The sequence below is a fragment of the Streptopelia decaocto genome (genome assembly GCF_964273445.1).
Source record: "Streptopelia decaocto genome assembly, chromosome: 2".
NCBI classification, from domain to species: Eukaryota; Metazoa; Chordata; class Aves; order Columbiformes; family Columbidae; genus Streptopelia; species Streptopelia decaocto.
The window spans coordinates 101,944,719-101,958,808 of record NC_138655.1 but is presented as its reverse complement, the minus strand read 5'-3'; the positions used below and the strand labels follow the sequence as shown (position 1 = coordinate 101,958,808).

Genomic DNA, 14,090 nt, shown 5'->3' with positions numbered 1-14,090 from the left:
TAACTGAACCAGTTGTTCTGAGCTTTTGGACCTAATACGTAAAATTTATTGTGCAGCATGATAAATGATTTTAATATAAATACACTGTCTCACAATGCAGGGTTTCTTCAGCGATATCAGTCCTCAAAGACTGAAATTCAGGAAGGCAGCGGAGGTTTTCTCATTTATACTAAGGAGGTTTTAGAAGATAAAGATAAGATCTCTGTCTTTTGTAGTTGTTCTGCTTAATGAATTCCTCATCCTAGCTGTTAGCTTGAGATAATATGAACAACAACAACAACAAATTTCCGTGTTAATAAATATGTGCTTCTTTCTTCATCTGTGCTACAGAGGAGAGCATTAAGGACAGCCTCTGAAAAACTCAGGAATCGTTCCTCTTTTTCTACCAATGTTGTATACAACACTCCAGGAACTCGAGTAAACAGATACATCAGTCGTTTGATAGAGGCCAGGCAAACTGAGTCTGAGATGGCTGACTTGAACTTCATTACACTGAAGTATAAGCAAGTTGAGCGCGAAAATAAAGTAAGGGGTTTTTAAATTATTTTTACTGATTTCTCTGACCATGAGCCAACTAGCATTGTTTTTTTGTTTGGTTTTAGATAGTATTTAAATTCTATGCACTATCTTTAAACACCGTCTCTCAGATAAGACGGAGACATTATTTCCACCTTCTATGGAAGCTCTTGGACACCATAAAAAGAAAGATCAGTGTCTTTCTACTCATAAAGATCCTTCCCCATAAAGTTACACATCCATTTTTTTTTTGGCTTTCCTCTTGCTTCTCCAAACTGCCTGACCTGCGTCACCTGTTTAATGCTGTCACATGGCAATTTGGCTTCCTACTGATTAATCTGCTCTGGAGAAGTGTGCTTCCATCTGCATAAGTAGCCTGATAAGTATTGATCCCATCAATCCTAGAGAATACAAAAAAAATCTTAACTCTCTGGACTAAGTTGTGAACTTATGCCAGTGTGACTGTGCTGAAAACAGTGAACTTACTCCAGACGTATAAGCATGCATATAAGTTAACAAAGTAGAGCTGTTTGTTCCTATCGTGTATGGAGTTTTGTTGTAAATATAAATTGGTTTAATTGGAAAAATAAAAAAAGCTTTTGGTTTATGTGTCTGAAAAAGCAAATGTGATATGATTTTGGATTAACTTGGCAGTAGCATTTACTTTTGCACTTAATTTTAATCTTTTGCCGTAAGATTTCACATCACTACTGTTTTGTGGCTCTGTGTCACACTGAACTCATTTTTTTTAAGGTTTTAAGCATTAACTTTGATTTCCAGTTTCCACAGTGATTTGTTATTTAAACTGTTTTCTTTCAAAATAAGAAAGTCTTTTGGTATAAATGAGATTGAAAGTTTGATCTTTCTGAGAAAACACTCATGTTTCCAACACTAAAAAGCATTGTGTTGTAAGGACTGTGTGTCTTAGTGGAATCAGAGACAGTAACTGCTCAAAACAGCCTGTGTCTCAGTAGTAGCTGCCTCCAGCCCACCCATTAGTGTCCTGTCCTGAGCAAATGAAATGACAGAACTCCTTCAAGGCAGCACCAAGGGAGTTCTGGCCTCTTTTTGTGAGGAATAAGTGGAGAGCAGGGAGTGCCACCTCCCTCTGGTTCAAAACAGCTGAATCCTCTTTGCTCCAAAAGATAAACTTATGTCTGAGCCTAATCCAGATTTGACTACTGACAGGGTGAAATCTACGCAGCTAGGCCAACAGGAGCAGCTGAACGGAAGGCTGTCAAGGAAAATGTTGTGCAGACTTGCCTCATCTTTTTTTCATGTAAACTAAGCAATAATTACTAGTATGTTTGTAAAATGGATAGGGGCTTCTTTTATTTTAGACTATAGTTCTTTCTTAATGAGAATGGACAAGCATGGGTGCTGGGTGTGTGTAAAATGCTCAGTGTCTTCCTTTCTTCCTTTCTTTAACAGTACCACCAGCTTCAGGACGAGTACTTCACCAGTGCTGTAGTTCTCTCACTAATTCTAGCTGCCTTATTTGGCCTTGTCTACCTTCTAATAATACCACAGTAAGTTTCTGTCTTTGGCCATTATAATTCGAGGTGGAACATCTTCAAGCATCCCTCACAGTTAAAGATGTTAATGTCTTTGGAATGGGAATTAGCTCCCAGGTCCGTATCTTTTCATACAGGAGGATCTCTGTTGGTATACTCTCAGTCTTAACTGTTATCTCTTCCATTTGTCCAAATGAGCCACATTTTGCTATATTATTAAATATATATATAAAAATATATATATATATTTATATAAATAAATAATCTCTGGTTTTGGTGGGGTTTTTTTGTTTGGTTGGTTTGTTGTTTTTTGTTGGTTTTGGTTTTTTTTTTTTGGCAGAAGGGTGCACTTTGAAAACAAAACCACAGGAATCTGCTAAACTTATTTAAAGCATTTTGCACTGCAAAGGTGTTACTGCAGCTTTTCTAAATGTAGTTGTGCTGGCTTTTGACAAAGTACTTCAGGTATTGATAGCAATGTAGATAAAACTATACAGAACTTAATGGGAACTAAGTACTGAAATATCCATCCAGCTTTTCAAACCAAATTTACAGGCTGCATTGAGGTTTTTGGTATCAGTGCTATCACTACACAAACTGCTTAGTACATAGTTTCGTCATTCCCACATGAGTTGCAGTCAGACCTTGGCTGCACTAAAGCAGACATAACCAAATACTTGTGATTTGTTTGATGGGTGTCTGATGCCTATTGCTGAGTGGTATATTTTAGTGATTACTTCAGATTTTGTCAATTCTGTGTGGATGCTTACTAAATAATAAAATAATTAGACTTCCCTTTCAAATCTGGGGGTTATAATAAGTAGATGTAATCGTGCTCAAGCTATAAAAATTACTAGCAATAAGATGAGAATATCAAAACATTCAAAATAAGCTTCTCTTATTTTTACTAATTGTTAGGACTTCAGTGGGAATAGAACTGGCCACAGGATAATGTTTTTGAAAATCCTGTTTTAAATTCTGGTCTTTTCTATTCACAAATCCCTAGCCAGAATAATATTTACTCCTATAGTCTATTATTTCTAATTGGAAGTTTGAGAAACAACTTTTTAACTTTAATAATAATTATCATCATTTAAGTTTGTTATATATCACCTTTCATCTGAAGAATTCAAAGACATTTACAAAAATTGTCTAATTTCCAGACTAATGGCCTCTGATGACTAATTAAAGCATAATTAAGAACTCTTTCACCCACTTCTGAAGTAAAGCTCAGTACATAGCAATTTAGAACACGAAGAGAAAAAGAGTATTAGCGTAGTTGAAACTAGAATGAATTTCCAAGAGTCATTTAGTATGGTAGTTGGTAACCTTTCCAAAAAATACTGTCACTCAAAGACCACCTGGACAGAGATTTAGTTTAGGCTCTGATCTGACAGACACAAAAGCTCCAGCAGAACATGACCACTGAAGGCCATGAAGATGAATAGGTTCATCATTGGATTAATTAGAAAAGCCACCCACTGAATGATCTTAAGTTTTGTCTTCCAGTATCTGGTGGTGGTGGCTTCATGCAACCAAATTACTAGGCTTCTCAGGCTCTTCCCTCACTGTGACACAGATGCAACAAGGAGCTAGACTTAAATTTTGGAAGTATTAGAAAGTTTTCCCTCTCTACAGAACTTGGACCTTTAAGTTGCTCTTTAGATTGATGAAGTAGTTTTAAGTATAACAAAAGAACGCAAAAGCCAAGAGAACAAGTGTAATGTGTTACTATAATGGGGGAAGTAATGAGAATAGTGTTTGACATGTATCACAGTATTCCAAGGAGGATCAAAATCTGGAGACAATAAAATGTTGTAGAAAAGTGAATTGCTGGATAAATACAAAGAAAGCAATTGGCTTGACTTTCTCACAACTCCTTTGATGATCCGAGCAAAACAGCTTCTCAGTTAAAGACATATTTTACATCCCCAGTTGGAGGTGGTGAAAGTAAGGCTATGTCCCTGTCAACCTAAGCTGCCCAATTATGGAGGCACACATGCAGTGTAGCCACTAATAGCCCTGATGATGTCTTATGCTGAGTTTATTTTTAAAAACAATGTAGCCTCTTGTTAACCCAAATCTCTGTCAGTGTCCTACTCAGCACTAGTGTTGGTTGTTGGCTGGCTGTTGCTGCCTTAAAAGACACTGTTGCAATCATGTCCTCTACATTTTTTCTAACACACTATCATCCTGAGTAAAAGCCAGTTCTCTAAAAACACACCCTACTATCTATTAATACTTGTATTCAGAATCCGCACTGACAGCATCTACAGTCACACCCCATTCTGGATACACATACTACACCGCAGATTTTTCCCTGTTAGTGTATTGGTTGGAATTGTTACATGAATTTGAGATCAAAGCCAAATACTGAGAAATTCTAGAGCAGAGGAATTGCACTCTTCTGCTTTTAGAAACCCTGTATAAGCAATCTTTCTCCAGTGATGGTCAGGGACACAGATAAATAAATGTCTGCAGATGGTTCACATCTTCTGGACTGTCTGGGTTGTTCTTGTGAGACTAGAAAAGAAGATGTGAAGATCATGTTATGCTGCTATCATATGGCCCTTGTTCCATGACTAGCTTGGGGCCAGGCTGACCCTGAGCATAAATCAGAGCAGCAGCACTGGTGAACTAATTTTTGCCAGCTTGCTCACATCCATAAGGTACTGTTCTAATAACACAGGCTTTCTGTGGAAGTGCTTGGTCTGCACTTCTCATGAAGAACAAGCCTATTTTGACAGATCAGGAGAGGGAAGATTAAGAATTTTAAAAATTATTGAAGCTTCTTTGACCTCTGATTTCTGAATTTGGAGAAGGAGATTATAAGGGAAGAGCATCTGGTAACTGTTATACAGCTACCAAGGCCAAGTAATTAGGTTACAGACTCCACTTACAAGAGTCATCATGCTGAATATTCTGCATTAGCCTACAATTAGAAAGTGTCTCCCCTGACACACCATACAGTTTGAATTTTTGAGGCACTTTGCTCTCCTTGCTGAGGTCAGAGTGGGCACCATATACAAGAGCATTTACCAATTTCTCATTCTTGAGAGCAATGTAATTCACTGTGAAATTTCCTCTGCAACAGTTAGTATTACAGCAAAGGTGAGGGGGAGATCCTCCACCATACATCCAAAATACCACTTCAGAAGGACCTCTGTGCTGTTTGTTCTCATCTGCTATTGAGTTGCATTGCTTTATTTCTATTGTGTTTTGATTCTAGGAGTACCATAGTTCTCGTTCTTCTGGTTTTCTGCATATGCTTCCTAGTGGCTTGTATTATGTACCTACATGTCACACAAGTACAAGTAAGTGATTTAAGGTTTTATTGCTATTCTTGCTTTTGGTGGCTATGTTTTGTTTGTCCTTTGGAGTATTAAGTCATTGGCACGTTCTTCACAGATTCATAGAATCTGAAATCTATGTGTTTTTTCAAGTCCATTGGTAAGTAATATATTAGGCACTTCAAAACCAAAGATGGTTCACCTGAAAGTAAACTTTTTACATGAGTAATCATTACAGCAGTGTAGCATTCAGTGCTATTAATGATATGCTTTTTGTCTTTTTTTTTGCTATGTCTTCCCTGAACACCTACCACTAGCTATTGAATCATTCCACTGTTCAGATAAACAGCTGCTTTAATCTGACTTTTTCTCCTTTCTGACTAGAGAGCACACAGGTTATCCCATTCCAACTGTATCTGGGTGTAAAGTCCTGCAAACTTCCCCTCTGTTTTCAAAACATTTCCTGCCAAAGCAGCAGCAATTTTGATGGTGAAGCACAGTGTTTTGCACATGAAACCCTTGGTCTTTTTGAAACCTTTAGTAATGATTAATTCTCCTACATTACATTTTCACAACAGTAATGATGTAGAAGGACATTTGGTTGTTGTACGAGAGAACTAGGTCTGCCAGATCAGAATAAAGCACCTACAGGCTAATTTTTTGATGAAAGAAATCTGTAGTGGCTTAATGTAAATTTTGTGTTTTCAGAAAAATAGCAGAAGAAAACACCTACACATTTAATCAGCTTTGCTGATTAACACACTCTAATTTTTAGTTAAGAAAAATGCCCCTTGACAGGAGGAAAGTAATTGCTTTTGTGGAAACATAAATAGTATATTAGCAGAGTATCTGGTACAGAGCATATCTTTATTTATAAACTTACACAATTATTTGGGAGTAGTTTTGATGATCTCTTTTCTTTCATAAAAGCACAGTAGTTTATCATCTGTTCTATCTATGGACAGTAGAAACATAGATGAATTTTGTAGGAAATTGCTCCTCTTTATAACATTTCCATGGAGCTAGTGCAAACTTAAGGTTTGTTTCAGCTGTTTTGGCAGTCAACAGAATTTTAATTGATTAATTATTTATTAATTATTATTTATTAATGAGAGCAGCCTCACAATTACAGGCCCTGGTTGTCATGGGGGATTTTAACTACCCTGATGTTTGCTGGAAGGACTACTCAGCCAGCCGTCTACAATCCAGGAGGTTCCTCCAGTGCATTGATGATAACTTACTGATGCAAATGGTGGATGAGCCAACTAGAAGAGGAGCGCTGCTGGATCTCATCCTCACTAACAAGAAGGGTCTAGTTGAAGCCGTAAAGGTTAAGAGCTGCCTTGGCTGCAGCGACCATGAGATGGTGGAGTTCAGGATCTTATGTGGCAGGAACAGAATACCGAGCAAAATTGCAAACCTGGACTTCAGTAGGGCCAACGTTGACTTTTCAAGCAATTGCTAGGGGAAATCCCATGGGACAGGGTTCTTGAAGTTAAAGGTTCCCAAGATAGTTGGTTAGCATTCAGGGACTGCTTCTTCCAAGCTCAAGATCAGAGCATCCCAACACATAGGAAGTCAAGAAGAGAGAGAGAGACCTGCTTGATTGAAGAGGGAACTGCTGGGCAAACTCAAGTGGAAAAGGAGAGTCTAGAGATCATGGAAGGAGGGGCTGGCCACTTGGGAAGAATATAAGGCTTATAAGGCTGTTCTCAGAAGATGTAGGGAGGCAATTAGGAAAGCTAAGGCCTCCTTAGAATTAAAACTTGCAAGAGGGATCAATGACAACAGAAAGAGCTTCTTCAGATACGTGGCAGATAAAATTAACACTAGAGACAGTGCAAGCTCACTGATGAATGAGGTGGGTGCCCTGGTGCCAGAAGATACAGAGAAGGCAGAGTTACTGGATGCTGTCTTTGTCTCTGTCTACTCTGCCAGAAGCTGTCGTGAGGATCCCTGTACCCCTGAGGCCCCAGAGGAAGTCAGGACAACAGAGGAGTTTGCCTCAGTTGTTGAGGACTGGGTTAAGGACCAATTAAGCAATGTGGACATCCATAAATCCATGGGTCCAGATAGGATGCACCTGCGGGTGCTGAGGGAGCTGGCTGAAACCATGGCTAGGCCACTCTCCATCATCTTTGCTAAGTTGTGCAAAACGGGAGAGGTGCCTGAGGACTGGAGGAAAGTAAATGTCACTCCAGTCTTCAAAAAGGGCAAGAAGGAGAACAAGGGTAATTATAGACCGGTCAGCCACACCTCCATCCCTGGAAAGGTGATAGAGCAACTTATCATTGACGCCATCTCAAGGCATATCAAGGGTAAGGTTGTCATTAAGGATAGTCAACATGACTTCAGCAAGGGGAAGTCCTACATAACCAACCTCATAGTCTTTTATGAGGACATAACCAGGTGGATAGATGATGGCAAAGCAGTGGATGTGTTCTATCTTGATTTCAGTAAAGCATTTGACACAGTCTCCCACAGCATCCTCACAGTTGAACTGAGGAAGTGTGGTCTGGACGATTGGGTAGTGAGGTGTACTGTGCACTGGCTGAAGGAAAGATACCAGAGGGTCGTGGTCAATGGGGGAGAGCCTAGTTGGAGGCCTGTATCTAGTGGAGTGCCTCAAGGACTTGTACTGGGACCAGCACTATTCAGTATATGCATCGGTGACTTGGATGAGGGAATAGAGTGCACTGTCAGCAACTTTGCTGATGACACAAAACTGGGAGGAGTGGCTGACACACCAGAAGATTGTGCTGCCATCCAGCAAGACCTGAATAGGCTGGAGAGTTGGGCAGGGAAAAATTTAATGAAATATAACAAGGGCAAGTGTAGAGTCTTATATCTGGGCAAGAACAACTCCAGGTACCAGTATAAGTTGGGGAACGACCTGTTAGAGAGCAGCGTAGGGGAAAGGGACCTGGGGATCCTGGCGGACAGCAGGATGACCATGAGCCAGCACTGTGCCCTTGTGGCCAAGAAGGCCAATGGCATCCTGGGGTGTATTAGAAGGGGGGTGGTTAGTAGGTCCAGAGAGGTTCTCCTCCCCCTCTACTCTGCCCTGGTGAGACCCCATCTGGAATATTGTGTCCAGTTCTGGGCCCCTCAGTTCAAGAAGAATAGGGAACTGCTTGAGAGAGTCCAGTGCAGAGCCACAAAGATGCTGAAGGGAGTGGAGCATCTCCCTTATGAGGAAAGGCTGAGGGAGCTGGCTCTCTTTAGTTTGAAGAGGAAACTGAGGGGTGACCTCATTAATGTTTATAAATATGTAAAGGGTGAGTGTCATGAGGATGGAGCCAGGCTCTTCTTGATGACAACCAATGATAGGACAAGGGGTAATGGATACAAACTGGAACACAGAAGGTTCCACTTAAATATGAGAAGAAACTTCTTCACAATGAGGATAACAAAACGCTGAAACAGGCTGCCCAGGGATGATGTGGAGTCTCCTTCTCTGGAGACATTCAAAACCCACCTGGTCACATTCCTGTGTAACCTCAACTGGGTGTTCCTGTTCCGGCAGGGGGATTGGACAAGATGATCTTTCGAGGTCCCTTCCAATCCCTAACAGTCTATGATTCTTTGATTCTCTGTGATTCCAGGTTCCTCTAGAGATTCAGTACCTCACAGGATCAAATCCAGCATTAGGAAAATAAAGAAATATAAAAACTCAGAATACAGCAGTTTGAAATTTTGTGGTGAAAATTTGCCTCACATAATAAGTCAAATAAAATTAATATCCTCTGTATAATAAATACGAAATTGTAAAATGGTCATTCCACGATTTCAATCCGTCTTCTGGCATTTATTTGCTATTTTACACTGGACAAGAGATTCAACTTCTCCGTGCTTTAGCATGCACTACTTCTCTCTCAAAACCATTAATATACTGCTTTACTGTACCAATTATCTAGTGTTTCAGGGATCTGACAGTACTTATTTAGTTAATAAAAATTCCACAAATAAAAGAAAACAAAGAAAATTAAGCCTCAGATGCTATGCTATCATAAAAGCTGAGATAGAATCTTAGAATGATGAAAAGTGAGAAGTATAATTCTTTCAAATGTCAGTCAGAGTTTTAATTCAGACATGTATCATACTTTACCTTTTAAAGGTTTGTTTTGCTTTTTAAACCAATAGCCTAGCATGTCAACATTTAAAACATACGCGTACTACAGACAAAAAAAAATGTTTACACAATGTGCCAGGACACATTGTCTTTGAATTTGCATTTTGCTTTGTCACTATTAACAATACAGAATTCACTTCGAACTATGGGGATTCTCTCCTTAACAAGCGTCAGATAATTTATTTGGTTGCAGAAAGAATTAATAGAATCTATTTCCTTCAAACAAAATTATTGTTTTGTATGTTATTTATATAGAAAAAAACACACATGTTCCACCTCATGTGTGCATAGATTTTGATCTAGTTGAGTGGACAACTCGATGGGTAAAAAAATGTCTGAATGATCACATTCAGAGCATAGCAGTTTATGGTCATACTCTACATGAAAGCCAGTAATAAGTGGTGTTTGTCCTGGGACCAAAGGAGTTTGTCCTGGGACCTGTCATGTTAAACATTTTTATCAATGACCTGGAGAAAGATGTGGAGTATACTCATGTACGGTTTTCCAGTAATTCCAGTTTTGGGGTAACTGAAGGGAACTCACATACTTTGGCAGAATGAGTCATCAGGACTTTTATAAAATACAGTATGGATAAATGCAAAGTCCAAGCCCTGAGAAGGAAGAACCTCTGCAATGCCCAGTCTGGGGACTGATCAGATCTGAAAAAATGTCTCTGAGGGTCAAGGCAGACAGTACTTTTGGGTCCCTCGAGGTCCCTTCCAACCTGAAATGTATGATAACAATGAATAAACACAGAAATAATCTATATCTTTTTTCACAGTGTAATTTTGAACACTGCTATATCCCCTCCCTTGAGACACAGCTTTTCAATGTGAGATTCTTACAATTCAAGGTTTTTGTTCTACAATATGCTCACTGTTTTATTAAAGGTGATAGACCTCTGGTATCCCAATATATTTCACTGATGCTGACTAACAGTTGAATTGGTTTTTGGTGTAGCCAATTAACTCAAGCCCATAACATGCTTATATAAATCTACTATTGGTGTTACGCTGGTTGTTCCCCACCTCCATTTACATAGACTTAATCCACACTGAAGCCAAAATGTATTTGCAGATCACACATGGTTTTTTATCTTTTCTGTAATTGCTGTATTTTCATGTTTCACAGCCCAGATGAAGTTGATTCACCTATAGCTATCTCAGACTTTTAATTCATGGTCACACATACAGCAGAAAAGTCTCTGCCTATGTGAATGCAAGGGGAGGATTTTCAATACATTATTTCTGTTGCGTCAAGGCCAGAGAAGGCCCTCTGTATGGGTAATTCGCTGCCTGCTGGAAGCTATGCTTTTGATGTAGATAATACCCTTGAAGTAAACAGCTTTTCTTCAGGACTGGTGACTTTCATCCAAAAATTAGATGTTTGCTTGTTCCATTTGATATTTAGTCAAATCCAGCCTTGATAAGTCTGAGACTCCTCCTTTTAAGGGACACAGGATTGTTCCTCCTTTAAATCTGTTTGTTTCCTGAAGTTCATTCTTGTCCCTTGAAGTCACTGGAAGAAATTCTGTGGTCTGAAGGACATGTCGTGGATCCAGTTGATAATAGAGGCCCCAAACATTCTTAATGCAAGGGAAAAAGGTGGAAAGCAGGTTTCCCTGAAAACAGAGATCAGTATGACTAGAACAACCATAAGTGCCACAGCCTGACAAACTTATCCTTTCTCTCTTACCTTCTGTCACTGGCTTCATAAATGCTTACAGCAGCAAGCACTTCACAGTGATGGAATCAGGGTAAAAATGGAGATGAGCAAGAGATTCACAAGACTCCATTGCACCAGACCGTTTTGTTTTCTGCTGCTCTTTCTGCTCTGACAAATTCAATATTTTAAATGAGTCCTGATAATTAAAACTACCCTGGCATTTAACACGAGTATCATAGAAGACACAAATACCACTCCAAAATTCTGTGCTATGACAATATGTTCTCTTGGTTCCTAATTTTATCTGATTGTTTATGAGGCAAAATATGCTTTGGGTATTTGCCCATGAGAAAAAAAATCAAATGCCATCCTAGTTTATTATTTGCTTTATAAGCAGACATCCCACTAACCTGTCAAAGAGTTTCAATTCTGGCGAGAAATACTGTATAGTAATAATAATTTTACATTTGTTACCTCCAAAAATGCAGTTACCATTAAAACACATATACAAAATAATAACTGCATGCTTGTTTCATAATTTGCACTCCAGGCAAAATTTCCATATCCCTTATTCACTTATTTTTATAGACTACTAAAAAATAACAGCTATTCTTTAAAATATATTTATTCATTTATTTATTTATCTATAAATCTTTTTTTTTCTTCCTTAGTGTTTTCCAGGGTGCCTGACAATACAAATTCGTACCATTTTGTGTATTTTTATTGTGATCTTAATATACTCTGTGGCTCAAGGATGTGTGGTGAGTATTTAAATCAAGTATTGCTTAATTTAGCATTCTTTTTAATGAACAACCTGGTATGGATCTGTTAAACACATACCATATTCTCATCTGGTTAATTCCTACTGGTTTTATTATTCATACTTGCAGATCATATTTCTTCAAAAATGAAATCCTTTGCTAATAAATTGAACTTTCACTGCCCTGAGTCAGGGTGTTGAATTAATAATGCCAAAGCTATTAGCAAATTACACAGATAATGCCTAGTCAAGACCTACAGAAATTTTTATATCAAACCTTAGTATCACATAGTCTGCTGATGTCATGTACTTCATGGGAAAACAATTTTTAAATGTTCAACTTACTTACTAGTTCAATGGCTAAAATTTTGTGACAGACAAGGCATGATGTCAAACAACATTATGATGTGGCAACTTATAGAACATATTTCTGTCTAGTAACAGGGATATTTTTAGTCTAGGCAGATCAGAAAAGATAACAAGATCTTAAAATATAGACAGTATTGCGTAACGAGGTGAAGTGCTTACACTGTGCTACTTACATGATCCTTTCACATCTAATGTCTAGGAAGCTTCTCTTGTATGATGTGAACTTTCTCAATACTTCTTGGACTTCAATGTCAAATGCGATTTAAACTTCCCTTAAGTATTTGGCATTAAGTTGCTTTGTCAAATTCCTAGCACTTATTTTCAGTATTTTGGCTGCTAATGCTAATTAATTAAACCTGTTAGGTTACCCAAAGGAAAGAATCCACAGAAAAGTAGTATGATAAACACAATTGGAAATGCTGAGGAGGCAGATGTCTCAAATCATGCCTCCCTGTGGGATTTAGGTAAATGTTCTGACCAATAGGAAGACAGTGATTTCCTGAGTAATTCACAGTGCTGAAATGCCAAGCCCCTTGTTTTTTATTTTGTGTATTCACTTCATCCCTGGACCTGTCCTGAGAACATCTGCCAAGCTGATTCCCATGAACTGAATGGGCAGAGGATCCCTTGTCCGCTAATTCCAGTGTCCTGAGAGGTACCAAGAATTAGCGTTGTTCAGACATTTCTGGGAATTCCTGAACATCAGCTGTGTGAGTAACACACAGCCTCAATAGCACACAGACATATACATGTTTCTTAACGTGCATATAAACCCAAACCACATAGATATGTGCAGTGCCTCCAGGCTAGCTAGCATCTCAGCAAGCTCTGTTTCTGATTTTGGGATTGAGATTAATATTGTGACAGCTAGAACCTTTCTGGATCAGCCCCCATAGATCTGACACTTACTTTGACCATATGAAACAAGCACCATTATTGCCACTTAAAGACAGTGAAAATGGGAAACAGACATCATAAGGCCTAAGGCAATGCTGAACATCGGTAGAAGGCAGCAGATTAGAATTCATAATTTCTGGCCTCCAACAAGGCAGTGATCATTCAGTTGCAACTTAGAATAGATCACAAGTATAACTTTATCCTTTACTGAAGCAAGAATAGCCTGTAACAATTGAAATGCTTAGGATAAATGTTTAGGGTAGAAATTATTGGTTCCTGCCAAGTAGTACCTCTAGAATTCTCAGCTGTTGGAGGAGCTAGATGTTGAGGTTTCACTTTTAGCTACAGTGTTATCCTGGATGGATTGCACATCATTTATGAAGCCCTCATGCATGCCTGTGTTTTCGGATGGGTTTAGTATGAACAGCATTTTTAGGATATTGAACGAAATCACATTAAACATTTTTCACTTCACTCTTTCTCATCTTATTTCATTATGTTAGCCTTTATGAGTTTAACTCACATTTTATCTGTTATGTCTCATCTTTTTAAATTACTACAACCCCCTTTAATATATACTGCTTAATCGCCCTTCAGGTTGTCAGTTATTTTACAGCATGCTATAAAATTTCATTATCAATGGTTAGGATGAAATAAAAAGGTTTAATAGCACAGTTCAAAAGAGAAGCTTAAGTACAGTGCAGGGCTTATGTGGTGGTTCCTGATAAAATCGATTTCACACTACCATCCCACTCTCTGCACTTATGCTCTTATCCTCTCCCTTCATAAGGAGCGAAAATTGGAGTGCAATTACAAATTGGATCTCTAAGGACTTGCACTGTTTGCCAGAAATTCCTCCCTTCCTTGGGTAACAGCTCCAATATACATGATGTTGCCTTTGTAAGAAGCAGGTTAAATTTCCTCAAATTTCCCATAGAAAATGCACT

General features: G+C 38.6%; 1 protein-coding gene across 1 annotated transcript in view; it reads left to right on the top strand.

The window, feature by feature from the left end:
• Nucleotides 1–14,090, top strand: part of ADCY1 (adenylate cyclase 1) — a 146,264-nt gene that overhangs the window by 108,379 nt on the left and 23,795 nt on the right. Inside the window, exons 9-12 of the mRNA XM_082045793.1 lie at nt 331–525; nt 1,948–2,045; nt 5,260–5,344; nt 11,789–11,878. Coding sequence (XP_081901919.1) covers nt 331–525; nt 1,948–2,045; nt 5,260–5,344; nt 11,789–11,878 — 468 coding nt within the window. The remainder of the gene's footprint in view (nt 1–330; nt 526–1,947; nt 2,046–5,259; nt 5,345–11,788; nt 11,879–14,090) is intronic.